Source organism: Babylonia areolata, chromosome 24 (genome assembly GCF_041734735.1).
Source record: "Babylonia areolata isolate BAREFJ2019XMU chromosome 24, ASM4173473v1, whole genome shotgun sequence".
Taxonomy (NCBI): domain Eukaryota; kingdom Metazoa; phylum Mollusca; class Gastropoda; order Neogastropoda; family Buccinidae; genus Babylonia; species Babylonia areolata.
The window spans coordinates 54,324,292-54,343,035 of NC_134899.1; the positions used below are offsets into that span (position 1 = coordinate 54,324,292).

The window sequence follows — 18,744 nt, forward strand, 5'->3', positions numbered from 1 at the left end:
CACCTTTTGTCATCACACTGACTAGCTCCTTGACACTGGCAGTGACAGAGACTGAGGCAGCATGTCTGCTGTATTGCAAAGCTCGCCTTATATCGGAGATCGGTGAAAGCTTACAGTAGAGCCAGACTGAGGTAGGATATTTGCCACATTGCAACGCTGGCCTTAAATCACAGACTAACATAAGCTACCAGTTGGCCCAACAGCACAGTGAGAGCTGTATGATCAATGGTTTCTCCACTGCATTGGGAAGTCATTTACAGCTCAGTCTTTTGTCAAGGGCTATGACTCTCCAACTAGGAGTCAAGATTTCACTGGCTCTTTGGTGTTGATTGCAGCCTTGCGGGCTACTTTGCCTTTGGGAACCATCCCAACACCAAATGTCCGAAAGCCCTCTTGGCCAGAAAGTGGGCCAGACACTCTACCACTATAATCAAATTCCAGCCCAGTAAGTCGGAACAGCAGTTGCTTCCACTGCTGATTTGATGGTCTTAGTCAGACATGAATATGACTATCTTACATCCTATGACAACTACAGCTTTTGTCATTATATGAAGCTGGTGTTTTGAGAAAGCAAGGAAAAGTAGGATTTATACATTTCCACTGAACTTTTCAACTTCCAACTTTTTCAACAGGCAAGACAAGACGTGTAGCCTGTTGACACTCCATTCACAATCACAACTGTATGGCAGACACTAAGGACAGGAGAAAACCACGTCATTCATTGTCAGAACTGGACTGACGGTGTGGCCTGTTGACACTCCATTCACAATCAGACTGTATGGCAGACACTAAGGACAGGAGAAAACCACGTCATTCATCGTCAGAACTGGACTGACGGTATGCCTGTCAACACCATGAGCAACAAGCCTGAACACAACCACTCTTGAAAAAACCCCAAAGAAATCCATTTTCCTGATCACACAGACATCAACTTACACTGACAGAAGAAACCAACGACAAAGGATGATGCTGTGCTGTGGTGACACACTCTCTTTCAGGACAGCAGCCTGAATTTCAGAGAAATCTGTTGTGACGAAAGAGTAATACAATCAATTACAATACACAAGATTTCAACGTCCAACAATGAAACTCATTGCCTCCTTGAAGAACAAGCCATATTCAGAGAAACTGGAAATCCTGGAACTGCCCAGCCTTCAGCATCGACAGAAACGCGGCGATATGACTGATTTAAGTTGATTCATGGTATTTACAAGACTCTGGGACCTGAGATGGCATGCTCCAACAGTAGGGAAGTCATGGGGAATAGTCTGAAGCTGAGCAAATCCCACTGTAGACTGAACGTACAAAGCTCCTTCTTCACAGAACGAGTTGTCAACTCATGGAATAGTTTCCAAGACAGTCATAACGACACCAACAGTTTCGATCTTTCAGAAAAGACTTGATGCACACTGAACCACCCTACTCTCACTGTAAAATCCAGTTATGCTACACATAGGTAGTCCACGCATGCCACCAAAACTGATTTTTTTTTTCCAGCCTACACAATGATGAACAGGCCTAACCAGGCCTCAAACGTCTAACAAGTTCCAGTTCCAGTTCCACATGACCAGGAATAGCTGCACACAGCTTCCTACTGACTGTTGCAGCAACTGCTACATACCGAGTCGCTTGTCTTCTTCTTCTGCGTTCACTCGCATGCACACGAGTTGGCTTTTACGTGTGTGACTGTTTTTACCCTGCCATGTAGGCAGCCGTACTCCGTTTTTGGGGGTGTGCATGCTGGGTATGTTCTTGTTTCCATAACCCACTGAACGCTGACATGGATTACAGGATCTTTAACGTGCGTATTTGATGTTCTGCTTGCATATACACACGAAGGGGGTTCAGGCACTAGCAGGTCTGCACATATGTTGACCTGGGAGATCGTAAAAATCTCCACCCTTTACCCACCAGGCGCCGTCACCGTGATTCGAACCCGGGACCCTCAGATTGACAGTCCAACGCTTTAACCACTCGGCTACTGCACCCGTCGAGTCGTCAAACCCCTTGAAATCGTTCCTGTCTCTGAAAATCAAAGCTATGACTGTTTTGGCACAACAGAATTTCTCATTTCCTTTCCTCCATCACACCACCTTCCACCCTAACCTCAAAGAATAAATTACCGCGCTTGACATTATATTTGACAAAATAATTAATTTGTGTGTCTGACATAAAAAGAATCAATTCAAATTACTACACCAGGCATTTAACAGATACATTCCTGATCCAACATGTGTATGTTTTTCAACAATACAGGCAACAGAGAAAGTCAATATATACAGTGCTATATTCTTTGTTTGTTCCAATATCACAATTCAAAATGAATATCTGAGAATACTGCCTTTGAGCAGACAAAAGAAAATAAACTGAAAAGAGTCACTCTGACTCCACAACAACAATTACAAACAAACACTTAATGTAATTCAAGACAACAATGGGGCCACACTATTTTTAGTCAGGAATAATTAATGTGTACATTGATCAAACTTTCAAAGTGTTGGTTTCACAAAAATATGACGATTAATCTTTGACCTAATCAGTTCACCTCATCCCCCCACCCCCACTGCCCTAAACACCTTCTCCACGATAACCCTCCCGTTTCTGTTAATCCCCTCGACTGCTGCTAGGTTAGTGAAGGGCTGTCACCACACTGAGATAAGACAGAGCTTACAGGTCAGGATGTCAGTGAAGGGCTGTCACCTCACTGAGATAAGACAGAGCTTACAGGTCAGGATGTCAGTGAAGGGCTGTCACCTCACTGTGATCAGACAGAGCTTACAGGTCAGGATGTCAGTGAAGGGCTGCCACCTCACTGAGATAAGACAGCTTACAGGTCAGGATGTCAGTGAAGGGCTGTCACCACACTGAGATAAGACAAGAGCTTACAGGTCAGGATGTCAGTGAAGGGCTGCCACCTCACTGAGATAAGACAGCTTACAGGTCAGGACGTCAGTGAAGGGCTGCCACCTCACTGAGATAAGACAGAGCTTACAGGTCAGGATGTCAGTGAAGGGCTGCCACCCCAATGACGTAAGACAGAGCTTACAGGTCAGGATGTCAGTGAAGGGCTGTCATCTCACTGAGATAAGACAGCTTACAGGTCAGGATGTCAGTGAAGGGCTGTCACCTCACTGAGGTAAGACAGAGCTTACAGGTCAGGACGTCAGTGAAGGGCTGCCACCTCACTGAGATAAGACAGAGCTTACAGGTCAGGATGTCAGTGAAGGGCTGCCACCTCACTGAGATAAGACAGAGCTTACAGGTCAGGACGTCAGTGAAGGGCTGCCACCTCACTGAGATAAGACAGCTTACAGGTCAGGATGTCAGTGAAGGGCTGCCACCTCACTGAGATAAGACAAGAGTTTACAGGTCAGGATGTCAGTGAATGGCTGTCACCTCACTGAGGTAAGACAGAGCTTACAGGTCAGGATGTCAGTGAAGGGCTGTCACCCCACTGGGATAAGACAGAGCTTACAGGTCAGGATGTCAGTGAAGGGCTGTCACCCCATTGAGGTAAGACAGCTTACAAGTCAGGATGTCAGTGAAGGGCTGTCACCTCACTGAGATAAGACAGAGCTTACAAGTCAGGATGTCAGTGAAGGGCTGCCACCTCACTGAGGTAACACAAGAGTTTACAAGTCAGGACGTCAGTCACCATATTTTATTCGGACTTCCTGCTCTTGGGATGGCATTACTGCTCAATCAGTGACATGGGTGATAAACAACAGTGACCTGATGTCACCAGGGTTCAGCAGTCAAAGGGTTAACAGCCAACATTTCGTCCTCTTCTCTGTGCTTCTCCTCCCTCTCTTTCCAAACTGTCAGCTGAAAATCGATATTTCATTCACACCACAGTTCTCCTCCCTCTCTTTCCAAACTGTGGGCTGAAAATCAATATTTCATTCACACCACAGATAACTGCTAATTCACTGACACATAAAACTGCAACTTCAGTCAAACATTAAACTGCTACTTCATTCACACATAAAACTGCTACATCATTCATTTCAATCACTCATAAAACTGCAACTCCATTCACACACACAAAAAAACAAACTGTTACTTCATTCACAAATAAAACGTATTACTTCAAACATGAAACTGCAACTAATTCACTCACTGACCTGACACTTCCTTAATCTAATTCACCCATAAAACTGCTCGTAACCGCTCCTTCATTTCGTTCACTCATATAACAGTTACCACATTCTTCAAAGTATTCCTTTGTCCCACTCTGATTCCACACACCACGGAAGATTCCAAACACCTGAGTTCAGTCAAAGGTGAAGGTCCTGAAAAGGTCATGCTGCACAGCACTGCACACGTTAACAATACAACACAAACCTCACACGTTTTGGTTCTGTCAGGTCGCTTACTTTTCCTGATAAATAAACTCTTTTACTCTCATTTTCTTCAGCTAACGGTGATAAAACAAAACACGAAAACACTGCAGGATATGCTGGAAGCCACTCAACAAAAACTGTCATGGGTCAAAACTATTTTTTTGTCAAGTCAGTTACTTTTCCTGCTAAATTCCAACACACACACACACACACACAACAACAACAACAAACAAAAAAACCAAAACTCTATACTCTCTTTTCCATCAGCTGACAGTGACGCAACAAAACTCTAAAAAAAACAACATGATATGCTCGAAGCAACTTAACAAAAACAGTCATGAATCGAACCGTCTTTTTTTTTTTTTTTAGCTCAGGGATAAAACACAAAATATGGTCAGGATTACACATAAAAAAAGAACTAACAACAACAAGAGGGTTAACTGTTCCTGGCAAACTCTGTAGAAAGGTAAACAAACACTTAAATACACACACACACAAAAAAGAAGAAAGAAAAAAAATTCCTGGCAAAAATCTGTTAAATAATCCATTCTGAAAGGTAAACAAGCATAACATACACACAGAAGAAAAAAAAAAAAAGAAAAAAAAAAAAGAAAAAAAGAGGAAAACTCTGGCAAGGCACTCAGCCTAAATTTCACATTCAGTACGAAGGTGAACTTGTTGCTAATCTGCAGAAGGGGTCTCCACACATAACACTTCCCAGTGCTGCTGGCTCCAGGTTCCTTCTGTCCACAGAGACAGAGAGGGCTAATGGGGGATGGGGAGGGCTAATGGGGGAGGGCTAATGGGGGAGGGCTAATGGGGGATGGGGAGGGCTAATGGGGGAGGGCTAATGGGGGATGGGGAGGGCTAATGGGGGAGGGCTAATGGGGGATGGGGAGGGCTAATGGGGGATGGGGAGGGCTAATGGGGGAGGGCTAAAGGGGGAGGGGGAGGGCTAATGGGGGAGGGGGAGGGCTAATGGGGGAGGGCTAAAGGGGGAGGGGGAGGGCTAATGGGGGAGGGCTAATGGGGGATGGTTAATGGGGGAGGGCTAATGGGGGAGGGCTAAAGGGGGAGGGCTAATGGGGGAGGGGGAGGGCTAATGGGGGAGGGGGATGGTTAATGGGGGAGGGCTAATAGGGGATGGTTAATGGGGGAGGGCTAATGGGGGAGGGCTAAAGGGGGAGGGGGCAGGAGGGCTAATGAGGGAGGGGGGAGGGGAGGGGAGGGGAGCCGGTCGTGCTCCCATTATGATCATCGACAACACAGACCGCATCATCTCTGGACTACGACAGGACAGACCACCAAGACGAAGATTCCGCTGTGATCTTTGGAGGGTAGTAAAAGACAAATACTGAGAAATCAGTGCTGCTTTAGCCAGTGCACACTTCCTCCTGACCACTCCTTCTCCTTTCCACTTCCACATGTTCAACTTGCTTTCACCGTAACAACCTGAGCAAGATTATAACAATTTCGTACAGTAACTTGAATACGCACGATAAATTACAAAACAAAACGAAACAAAGACATGAATTCAACGCCTCGCATCATTATGAAAGTCGTTTTTTTTTGTTTTTTTTTAATTACAATCAGTTTCAATCAATAAATTATACACAAATCAAAGGAACCGGTTCAAAGTGTTGCAAGAAAAATTCACACAATTCATCACCATACTCCGCCCCCTCCACCCCACTACACACTGCTCAATTGCCACTGCAAGTATCTCCTCTTCTTCTTTAACAACAATAATAGCAAACAAACAAAAAAAGATGTAGCATGTCAGAACACTTGGGGGGGGCATTTAAAGTGACTTGTGAATCCCCCTTCAAGTGGTAAATGCGACTGACAGTTCAATTTGACAATGGGCTGTTTATCAACACCACTTTCCAGTTTGCTACATCACAGTTTGCTAAACCACTGATGTAACAGAAAAAGCAATTAGTCAAAAACCAAAACCAAAACTAAAAAAAAAAAAAAAAAAAAAAAATATCTCCAGCATTTTTACAGTGCTTGAGCATCTTATCCTCAATGACGTTTTTTGTGTTGTTTTTTTGTTGTTGTTGATGTTGTGTTTTCTTTTTTCAAAACCTTTCAACCAAGTAAAGATAATTATAGAATGGACCATAACAGTTGATATACATCTCTGCGACTTGACCTACACAGTTTGAGCAGCCTGAAGATTTTTAACCTCCCAATCCCCGCTCCTACCCAGCTTCCAATAACCATGGTCAACGCTAACACCTCACCTCTCTGTAAAACAACAATGTATTCAACAAGCTATTTCATGATTGAGGCAATGATTCTGATCCTGGGTTAATGAGGATGTTTTCAAAAGAATGAAGACTGTAAGCATTAAAAGATGGAAGCAAAGCAGCACTTATCAGACATGGGGAGCTTGTATTATACTCCCAGTTGGTCAGATATGTTTACTACGTCAAACTGATGCATCTATCAAGTTTGACACGGTCTAGTTCGTGACACCAACAAGAGAGGCAAGGCCTTCAAGACTCACTTGTGATAAATTAAGTCCCCTTGCATTAATTACAGAGTAATTTCCCTTTTTTACTATCTGCACCAAAACGTTTGCAAAATAAATAAAAATTCCATGCTTAGCAAAAGAAGTTCCCGTTTGAACAAAAAATGATAATAATGACTGCTCTTGTTGTTGTGTCAGAATATGAGATCAAAGTGCTAAGTTCAGAGAATACAAAAAATATAACAGTAAATGCAGTTTGCATATAATTAGGCTTCTTTTTTAAAAATTTTTTGTGCCCATCCCAGAGGTGCAATATTGTTTTAAACAAGATGACTGGAAAGAACTGAATTTCCCCTATTTTTATGCCTAATTTGGTGTCAACTGACAAAGTATTTGCAGAGAAAATGTCAATGTTAAAGTTTACCACGGACACACACGGACAACCGAACACCGGGTTAAAACATAGACTCACTTTGTTTACACAAGTGAGTCAAAAAAAAGAGGGGGGGGGAGGTCGTATCATACTTCCTTTCCTGTTCAATATACAGACAATATCAAACTAATGCATTGGAGTTTGACACGGTACAGTCTATGACATCAAATCACAGCATGCAACCACCGAGGGTGGAGAGTTCACATCCTACTCCCTGCTCTGTTGAAGACACTGATAATATCAAATGGAAGGTGGACTTGGTGCAGTACATGACACCAGGAATGGGGACTTTGTGTCATACTCCATGTTTCTTTAAGGCCAGACACGGTAGTACAAAAACGTATGAAATAAACTTGAAGTTTATGGCTTTCTGTGACATGGTATGCAAAGATATTGGACTAAACATGTCTAAAAAGGTCATTTTGTGCAATTTGTCGTGATGGTTTCCATGGAAACGAATCCAAAATGGCCAACAAACAAAAAAATTAAAAGCTTAAAACTTCGGTACCTTTATAGATATGTTATTTCTGTTTGTTTTATTTGATTTATTTGTATTTGTTCTTTATTATAGTGCAGTGGTATTTTGGAATTTGAATAAATACTTTTCTTTTTTGTTGTTGTTGTTGAAATGTGTATAAATTCCTTGACATAATGTTTTTTCAAATGAGTGTATATTCATTCTATACAACCCACTGCACTATAATAAAGATGAATACAAAAAGAAAGAAAGTACCAAGTTTGAACATGCTATCTTTTAAAGTTTTTGAGCATTAGCATTTTGAAAAATGGTATTACGAAGACAAAACACAAAACTGAGAAAACAGGAAAAGAAAGAGATGTGCTTGTACTCACAAGAAATCACACATGTTGATGCTGTTTGAAGCTTTATTTAAGGGAATATAGTACCCAGCTGAAACAGACTATAAAGATTAGATGTTTAAGAAGCAAATTATGCGAAAAAACGAAAATCACAAAAAATCATGATTTTGGTCAAAATTTCACTACCGTGTCTGGCCTTAACACACAATGTCAGACTCAAAACATCAGTTTGATATGGTATATGGCTCCAAAATGACTTTTTTTCAGTGTGAAAGTGCTGCTGCCTTGCTGGGCACTCCCCACACAGAGAAGGATGGTGACAACAAGCTGCTGTATGTATCAGTGAAACGTCTCTCTGCTTAAGGTCTGCTGTCTCTACAGCGCCGTGTCACACGCCCTCCATGTTTCACACATCTAAATTCTACGCTGCTTCTTGAAATGATGCTGCATGGTACTTCTCTCTTGATGATAGTTCCGTGGTCTGTGAAGTTACTGTTGTTGTTGTGTTTTTTTTTTAATACTTTCCCTGACTTCTTCACAACAAACATAATTCCGTTCTTCACTCCTGTAGCTATGAACAAAAAGGGAGGTAGTGAGGCCATGATGGTCATGGTTTTGTCAATGGTCTCGTTCATCATCAACCGTCCTTACAGTTACTACAACAACCCCGGCTCTGTGCATACAAACGCAGCGCTGGGTGTTGCCAGCTATCCCTGAAGGTCAAAGCACGCGGGATGGTTTCGTGAACACTCAACTCCCATCAGTACTGATACACTGCCCATCCTCAGTCACACCAGACTCCAACAAGCATTTCACATTTCACAGCAGTCATTTGCATCATCGGCTGCACTACCTGGGTTTGGGCCTCACTGACAGCTGCCTTTCATGTGGCGCTCTTCATTTGGTTTCCAGCATCACTCAGTCTGTCTTCACTCACGCAGACGCACACTCATGTATACATGTGTGGTAAAGCATACCCTCCTCACACCCCCCACTCCACCCCACCTTCCCATTACCCCTCCCACACACCCTCCACCTCTCCCCCCAACCACATGGATGCTGACTGATCCAGGCCAGTCTACATTCCATTGTTGGCGATCCAACCCCCACACCCCTCCTGTCACCCCCCCAAACGTGAAAGTTGACTGACCTAGGCCAGTCTACATTCCATTGTAGGCGGGCCCCTCCCCCCCCTGCGGCACGACCCAGTTGATGTTCTGACTGGGGTCCTTGATGTCGCACGTCTTGCAGTGGATGCAGTTCTGAGCGTTGATCTGCAGGCGCTTCCCATTGCCATCCTCACGTTCAATGTACTCGTACACACCTGTGGAGGTCAGGGGCCAAGGTCAAACACATCATCCGTTCAAAGGCTTCAAAGACAGCTTCGACAAGGACTGCAACTGGCACTGGTATGTTTATGTCATCCACTGGAATGCCTTTCAATCAACTCTGACAAGAAATGGACGTGAAATCGCAAGCAGTGAAAGGTCAGTGATAATGATTATATCATGCACTGGAACGCCCAAAATTAACCCTGACCACTGCTTTACCGGTGGTAGAGAAAAATGACATAATGCCTAGCCACCGGTTCAGCAGTGCGTAAACACTTGTGTCACGTTTTGCTATTGGTTGACTTATATTGAAGAGCCAATCAGAAAAACCGTAATATTCTGATGTCAGCGAACGTAGTACCAACATGGCCGTGCCTTTTCACTGTGTTTTGTGCATGTGCTTTGGATAAAAAAAGATCGATTTCAATATAAGTCAACCAATAGCAAAACATGACACAAGTGTTTACACACTGCTCAACCGGTGGCTAGGCATTATGTCATTTTTCTCTACCACCAGAAAAGCGGTGGTCAGGGCACTCTTTTCATATCTGTCATGACACATTAAATACCAATTATTTGCAAATTTTGGCTCAGGAGCTCAGGCAGAAGGGTTAAAATTGCTCAGGAACTCAGGGCTCAAAGGGTTAATCAACTTCAACATGGATTTTAACTGGCACTGAAGGCAGTGCCCCAAGCACATCAGATTTTCCATCTGAAATAATAAAATACTGTGCATCTACAGTCATCTTACAGTGCTCCCACAGAAATGAGTGAGTGTGTGAGTGTTCCAAAAGGAGTATAAATATGTATGCATAATCTAGGTTTTCAATCAAGAAAGAGACAAAGTCAATGTGTATTTGGGTGCAGGTGTGCTGGGATATATCATTCTCTCTCTGTGTGTGTACACCTGGGCAAAAGTAAAACATAGTTTGTACCATGTGTATGTGATAACAATAATAATAATAATGGTTTATTCAGTGTTTACAGGCCATCTGGCCAATATGAACTTGAGAAATGCTTGAAGATAGCAAAAAGATATAAGTGAGTGAAAAAAATTTTTTTTTTTACTGCTAAAATCACGTGCACTTCAAAAGACACACTTAGTTCCATGTGACAACACTTACGGATATTTAACAGTAGTTGTAATATTTTATGTACTTTCACTTTCTAAGTTTCAAACATTCAGTGTGTGTGTGTGTGTGTGTGTGTGTGCGAGCGCTTGTGACGAACACACATGTCAACATAACAAGCAGCTGAACAATTCCTGATGTCAAGGCCAGTCCAGCAGGCCCCCCTTCCCTGTACAATGCCTCCTCAAGAAAAGGAGGGGTCATTTCCAAACAGGGGGGCACTGGGGGGACGGGGGGATGGGGGGAAGGTTGATCAGGACTAGCCCCCAGGAAAGTGGGGGGGGAGAGGTCATTCAAATCAGCCCTAAATGACTCCAGGGTAAATCCCTTCAGAGGGAGGGGGAGATCGTTCAGAGGCTGTTGCACTGGTATACATCACACACACACATAACACCCACACCCACCCATCCATACCAAACACCCCCCCCCCCCCCCCCCGCCCCCCCCCAAACCAACCTGCAGGACAGAAGCGTTGTTCCGGTCCGTCAAACACGGACAGGTTGCGGACAAGGGGCACCTCATCATCACGCAGAGTGAGGTGAGGGGGCTGGTCATGGTTGTGGTTGGTTCCCGTCAGGGCCACGGAGCTCAGCAGGTCGAAGCTCACCTTGTTGTCCGGCTTGGGGTAGTCGATGGGCTGGCTCTCCGCCGCCGGCTTCAGCTGGGCATAGTCAGGGTCTGCAGCATACAGCACCAGCTGAACAATGCGTGGGCGTCCACAGATCTCGCAATCAACATCAACATCAGGATCCTCAACCACAGATCCCAACCCCTGTCCAGTGATTGTAGGAACAATCAGCAAATTTGGTAGGAACATTCGGAGTTTGGTAGGAACGCTCAGACTCCCAGCCGCATCAGCAAACGTACATATCTATAAGGCATACACACACTTGGTACTACCTGCAACACGATGTAACTGCTACTGGAGGCTGTTTGTAATTGTCACATTAGGTCTGATTTCCACTGTCCAGTCTCTTGTGCCCATGCTAGTAGTAGTAGACCTCCTTCGGTCACGGCTGACCATGGATAGAGTATATAATAATAATAATGGATACTTATATAGCACACTATCCAGAAATCTGCTCTAGGTGCTTTACAAAAACGCTTTCGTTAACATAAAACATTATATCTATGTTACATACACACACCAAATGTGACTACACACACACACACACACACGCACACACACACACACACACTGCATACATACATTTTAACATACATGTGTATCTAACAGCTACCCTAACACATACGCACACATAGGCAGGCACAAACTCAGAACGCACACACAATACACATTCATATACATGCATATAGTTATGTACACATACATATGTATACACACACAGTCAAGCACAGCTAACGCAAAGGAAGTGGAGCTGCCACAATTGAACTTATTGCTGAGGGAAAAGGTGAGTTTTGAGACGAGATTTAAAAGATGCGAGGGAATCAGAATGACGGAGGTTATCAGGGAGCTTGTTCCACGTCTTTGACGATTGAAAAGAAAACGATCTGTGTCCATAGGTCTTACTTCTGACGTGAGGTATCCTGAGAAGTCGAGTATCAGAGGAAGAACGGAGCTGGCGAGACGGGGTATAGATATGGAGGAGTTCAGATCCGATGGGGCCAGATCCGATGACTGCAGAAAAGGTCAGAGTGGATAGCTTATAGTCTATTCAATCAGAAACAGGCAACCAGTGGAGAGACTGAAGGAGAGGAGAAACATGGTCAAATTTAGAAACTCTGCAAATGAGTCTGGCGGCGTTATTCTGAATTCGTTGGAGTCTAACAGATATTTGGGAAGGCCGGCCAAAAGAGAGTTGCAGTAATCCAATCTTGAGAGAACCAGAGAGCATATCCGACCTAATACCTAATTGGGCTGTCTGCTTGGACCAAGCAGCGTCGCCTGTGACTGTAGAGACCGATGCGAGAGAGATAGTCTCTGTCGCAGCGATCACATGTGTAAGCTGATGCTGGTCTGTCGGCTGCCGTCCCTTTTCTGCGAGCTCGCTTTTCTGCTGCAGCAGCTGACAGTTTGTCCTCACCAATCCGTACCTGATTCTTGAGAGTGCTTCTCCATCTGTTGCGGTCATCTGCAAGATCCTCCCAGGACTCAGTGTTGATCTCAAGTGCCTTCATGTCACATTTGCAAACGTCTTTGTATCTCAGCTGCGGGGCCGATGCTTCTCTGCCCTATGGCGAGCTCTCCATAAAGGATGTCTTTTGGGATGCAACCATCTTCCATGCGTCGAACGTGGCCCAGCCAGCGCAACCAACACTGTCTCTGCATGGTATACATGGTCGGGAGGCCAGCACGAGTCAGGACTTCGGTGTTTGTCACCTTGTCTTGCCAGGAGATGCCGAGTATGCGCCGTAGGCTTCTCAGGTGGAAGGTATTGAGCCATTTCTCCTGGCGAGCATGTGTGGTCCACGCCTCACTGCCATACAGCAAGGTGCTGAGGACGCAGGCATTGTATACAGCCATCCAGTCTCTGGTGCCCATGGTATGTAACTGAAAACGAACTCATGGGAACATTTTTGAAGTTGGCGTCAGGTCAGAGCAAACTGCGATTCAAGCGAAACAAAATACGGTGAAATCGTAACAGTTGGCAAACTGTGCTCAACACTACACTAGTCGAGTGAATCCTGTCCTGTTGTAAGGAGCAGACACCTGGAGAACCACTGTCACCACCATGAACAGAATCCAGACTTTCACCAACACCTGCCTCAAAACGATTCTTGGCATTCGCAGGCCAGAGAAAATCAGAAATGAACTATGGCAGCGAACAAGACAGTAGCCTGCAAAAGAAGGTGTTCCCCAAAGATGCTGGAGATGGATTGGAGGTCCTGAGGACTAAGCCAAGTAAACCAAAACAAACTGCCCTCACATTTATGTGAAAATGTCCAAGGTTCCTTGCCCTAAGTGAAGTGAACCCAACAGAACATACATTAAAACAACCTGCTCTCACGTTTATGTTAAAACGTGGAAGGCTCTTTGCCCTATGTCAACAAGACCGTGACCAGGATAATAACCAAGATACCCCCCCATTCCCACCTCACCTGTATGTTGAAAGGTCCAGGGCTCTTTCCCCAGGAGGAGCTGGCTCTTTGCCCTATGTCAACGAGACCATAACCAGGATAATAACCATGAACCCCCCCCCCCCACCCCACCCCCGACCTCACCTGTATGTTTAAAGGACCAGGTCTCTTTCCTCTCACCTGTATGTTTAAAGGACCAGGTCTCTTTCCCCTCACCTGTATGTTGAAAGGACCAGGGCTCTTTCCCCAGGAGGAGCTGGCTCTTTGCCCTATGTCAACGAGACCATAACCAGGATAATAACCATGAACCCCCCACCCCCACCCCACCCCCGACCTCACCTGTATGTTTAAAGGACCAGGTCTCTTTCCTCTCACCTGTATGTTTAAAGGACCAGGTCTCTTTCCCCTCACCTGTATGTTGAAAGGACCAGGGCTCTTTCCCCAGGAGGAGCTGGCTCTTTGCCCTATGTCAACGAGACCATAACCAGGATAATAACCATGAACCCCCCACCCCCACCCCACCCCCGACCTCACCTGTATGTTGAAAGGACCAGGTCTCTTTCCCCTCACCTGTATGTTTAAAGGACCAGGTCTCTTTCCCCTCACCTGTATGTTGAAAGGACCAGGGCTCTTTCCCCTCACCTGTATGTTGAAAGGACCAGGGCTCTTTCCCCTCACCTGTATGTTGAAAGGACCAGGTCTCTTTCCCCTCACCTGTATGTTGAAAGGACCAGGTCTCTTTCCCCTCACCTGTATGTTTAAAGGACCAGGTCTCTTTCCCCTCACCTGTATGTTTAAAGGACCAGGTCTCTTTCCCCTCACCTGTATGTTGAAAGGACCAGGTCTCTTTCCCCTCACCTGTATGTTTAAAGGACCAGGGCTCTTTCTCCTCACCTGTATGTTTCAAGGACCAGGGCTCTTTCCCCTCAAGGACCAGGGCTCCCTTCCCTGGAAGAGATGGCTCTTTGCCCATGTCAACATGACAGTAACCAGGACAACAACAAAGAACCCCCCCTCCCCTCCGAACCCCCCCAACCTCCCTCGCCCCCCCCCCTCCCCTCTCCAACCTGCATGTTTGAAGGTCCAGGGCTCCTTGCCCTGCAGGAGGTACCAGACGACCCCGGTGTAGGCCAGCCCCCCGTACAGCCCCAGCCTGGTGTTGAAGGACGGCCGCACGTTGCGCACCTTGTGCAGCTCCTCCCACACGTAGCTGTCCCTCAGCCGCTTCTCGTACACCTGGGGGTCCAGGCCTGCAAAGATTGATTGATGTGGGTACTGATATAGCGCCTATCCCCGGTCTGAGATCAGGCTATAAGCGCTTTACTAACACGGGGTCACTGATTGATGTGGGTACTGATATAGCGCCTATCACTGGTCAGAGATCAGGCTATAAGCGCTTTACTAACACGGGGTTATTGATTGATGTGGGTACTGATATAGCGCCTATCCCCGGTCTGAGATCAGGCTATAAGCGCTTTACTAACACGGGGTCACTGATTGATGTGGGTACTGATATAGCGCCTATCATCGGTCAGAGATCAGGCTATAAGCGCTTTACTAACACGGGGTCACTGATTGATGTGGGTACTGATATAGCGCCTATCCTCGGTCCCAGATCAGGCTATAAGCGCTTTACTAACACGGGGTCACTGATTGATGTGGGTACTGATATAGCGCCTATCATCGGTCAGAGACCAAGCTCTAAGCACTTTACTAACATGGGGTCATTTGCGCAACAGGTTGCCTACCTGGGTAGAGCCGACTGATGGCTGGCAATGGGCGCTCATCGTTCGTTTCCTATGTCATTCAACCGGATTTCAGGCACGCACACATACACACCCAGACAGGCCTGTAACATTTTACGCGTATGACTGTTCTGTTTATTTTCCCTGCCATGTAGGCAGCCATACTCCATCTTCTGGGGTGTGCATGCTGGGTATGTTCTTGTTTCCATAACCCACCAAACACTGACATGGGTTACAGGATCTTTAATGTACGTTTTTGATCTTCTGTGTGCCTATACACACAAAGGGGGTTCAGGCACTAGCAAGTCTGCACATATGTAAACCTGGGAGATCGGAAAAATCTCCACCCTTTTACCCATCAAGCACTGTCACCGAGATTCAAACCCGGGACCCTTAGACTGATCCAACGCTTTAACCACTCAGCTATTGCACCCATCAAATGTTAGTAGAAACAGTCAGGAAATTCTCAGCCCCTTCTCGACGGGCACAATAGCCGAGTGGTTAAAGCGTTGGACTGTCAACCTGAGGGTCCCGGGTTCGAATCATGGTGACGGCGCCTGGTGGGTAAAGGGTGGACATTTTTACGATCTCCCAGGTCAACATATGTGCAGGCCTGCTAGTGCCTGAACCCCCTTCGTGTGTATATGCAAGCAGAAGATCAAATACGCACGTTAAAAGATCCTGTAATCCATGTCAGCGTTCGGTGGGTTATGGAAACAAGAACATACCCAGCATGCACACCCCCGAAAACGGAGTATGACTGCCTACATGGTGGGGTAAAAATGGTCATACCCGTAAAAGCCCACTCGTGCACATACGAGTGAATGCAGAAGAAGAAGAAGCCCCTTCTCATACACTTGGCACTTCAGGCCTGCACAGATGCCAACCCGTCCAGTGTTGGTAGGAGCAACCAGGAAATTTGGAAGGAACATTCTGAATCTGCTAGGAACACTCAGACTCCCAGCCACATCATGCAAACTTGATTTAGCCACGTTCTCTCTTGTTTGGGCAAACGATAAAAGCTGATTGGTCCACTCAATGCTGTTTCAATGTAAACACGCACACGATTAGCTGAGCATCATCACGTGAGATCAAGGTTAGTAGTGACTGCCCTGGCCTCGTGATCGATAGGTCTAGAACGTCTGAGTAATGTTACGACAGGAAAGCATGTGACCATGTTATGTAGTCGAAAGGAGTGATGGCCTAGAGGTAACGTGTCCACCTTGGAAGCGAGAGAATCTGAGCGCGCTGGTTCGAATCACGGTTCAGCCGCCAATATTTTCTCCCCCTCCACTAGACCTGGAGTGCTGGTCTGGACGCTAATCATTCGGATGAGACGATAAACTGAGGTCCCGTGTGCAGCATGCATTTAGCGCACGTAAAAGAACCCACGGCAACAAAAGGGTTGTTCCTGGCAAAATTCTGTAGAAAAATCCACTTTGATAGGAAAAACAAATAAAACTGCACGCAGGGAAAAAAAAAAAAAAAGGGTGGCGCTGTAGTGTAGCGACGCGCTCTCCCTGGGGAGAGCAGCCCGAATTTCACACAGAGAAATCTGATGTGATAAAAAGAAATACAAATACAAATACAAAACAATCAACTACTAATCAGAACAATTTTGACTCCAGCGCAATGTCGGAACAAAGTGCGATCAAGTGTAACAAAACATGGTGAAATCGTAACAGTTGGCATCTCTGAGCCTGAAAGAATAACCTTGACCTTGAAATTTGACCTTGTGACCGTGTTATCTAGTCGAAAATGAACTAATCAGAACAATTTTGACTCCAGCGCAATGTCGGAACAAAGTGCGATCAAGTGTAACAAAACATGGTGAAATCGTAACAGTTGGCATCTCTGAGCCTGAAAGAATTAATGACCTTGACCTTGAAATCTGACCTCTCCCTCTGCTTACCACATCATTGAAAAGGGACTTTCAAAGGTCTTGTTCATACCTACCCTCCTGCCAGAAGTATTTCCTTTTTTGCTTATGTATTTCATTATTCTGTATTTGACACAAGTTCACAATTTGATCAGGCGAATGAAGTGGACTGAGAAATGAACGTTGATTTTAGTGTGTGCGTGTGTGCGTGCATGAATACCAGTGTGTGCTTTCACATTATCTTCCTCAACTACTTGAAACATCATAACTACATTATAAAAAAAAAAAGAGAGAGAGAGAGAAAGAATCCTGTAAGCTATTTTGTTGTTTCTGTTTGTTTAGTTTGTCCGTTTGCTTTTTTCACTCCTTCGTTGCCGCTGTTTATCAATGTACCTCGGATAAAAAGAAAAAGAAAAGAATGACACCCACAATGTCAAGACACAATGGGCGCAATAGCCAAAGCGCCTGGTGGGTAAAGCGTGAAGATTTTTCCAATCTCCCAGGTCAACATATGTGCAGACGTGCTTGTACCTGAACCCCCTTCGTATGTATACGCAAGCAGAAGATCAAATACGCACGTTAAAGATCCTGTAATCCATGTCAGTGTTCGGTGGGCTATGGAAACAAGAACATACCCAGCATGCACACCCCCGAGCGGTATATGGCCACAGTCATGGCAAGGTAAAAACGGTCATACACGTAAAAGCCCACTTGTGTACATGAGTTAACTCTTTCCGGATGAAGGAATGCTCACACATTCCTACACAAAAAGTATTCGGATTCAGACGAAGGAATGGAATAGCATTCTCCAAAAGTAAAAATCCATCATGCGCTGTACACGTGATTTTGTGATTAGCCAAGCAGAGTGCGCTATTCTGGGTCACTCCACAATCGAACAGTATGATAGGTCAGCCTGGGATGTGTGACCCGTCTTGCACACACGCTGACAAAGTCACTGACCGGTCGTCTGCTCATGTGCCAGCCTGTTAGCAAAGCAGGCTCTTCTCAGAATGATGTGAAGCGAACAAGGCAATGACGGCAACGTTTTAGGGTTGCCGAAGTACTTGAAATGCTACAAACAGAAGGGTCAGACATTGAAGAGGTGGATGATGATGAAGAAGAAAGCGAATGTAATGCAGAAAGCGAGCATGGGTATGGTGATTCGGGGTGAAAAATTGGCAGTATTTTCTACATATGGCAAAACTGTAAAAATAAGATGAGAAATTTGATTTTTTTTATATGTAATAGCTCAACACGTAATGAACCAGTTCTGAAAGTTTCATTTTCTTACACAGTATTTTGTATTTTTTGTAATTTTTTTCCAAACCCTTACAAATGGGCCATCTGTGGGGAAAAGCAAGGGAGAAAACTTGTCGTCCCGAGTGAGTTCATGTGGGAGTTGCAGGCCACAAAGGAAGAAGAAAAAGGAGAAGTCCAGACACAAAACACAGCAGACTGACCGGCAGTGGGAGAATTGCTGACCAGATTCTCGTTGGTGATGGTGTCAAAGACGGACTCGGCAGCCAGCATGCCGCTCTTCATGGCGGTG

General features: G+C 45.3%; 1 protein-coding gene across 1 annotated transcript in view; it reads right to left on the minus strand.

Moving 5' to 3' along the window:
* Nucleotides 1–5,550: 5,550 nt before the first annotated feature.
* The window catches only part of LOC143298899 (electron transfer flavoprotein-ubiquinone oxidoreductase, mitochondrial-like), a 42,986-nt gene continuing 29,792 nt past the window's right edge, over nucleotides 5,551–18,744 (minus strand). The window contains exons 10-13 of the mRNA XM_076611920.1: nucleotides 18,656–18,744; nucleotides 14,639–14,821; nucleotides 10,989–11,210; nucleotides 5,551–9,395 (exon numbers count right to left, since the gene is read on the minus strand). The exon at nucleotides 18,656–18,744 is cut by the window's right edge and continues 86 nt beyond it. Coding sequence (XP_076468035.1) covers nucleotides 9,232–9,395; nucleotides 10,989–11,210; nucleotides 14,639–14,821; nucleotides 18,656–18,744 — 658 coding nt within the window. The 3' untranslated portion in view covers nucleotides 5,551–9,231. The remainder of the gene's footprint in view (nucleotides 9,396–10,988; nucleotides 11,211–14,638; nucleotides 14,822–18,655) is intronic.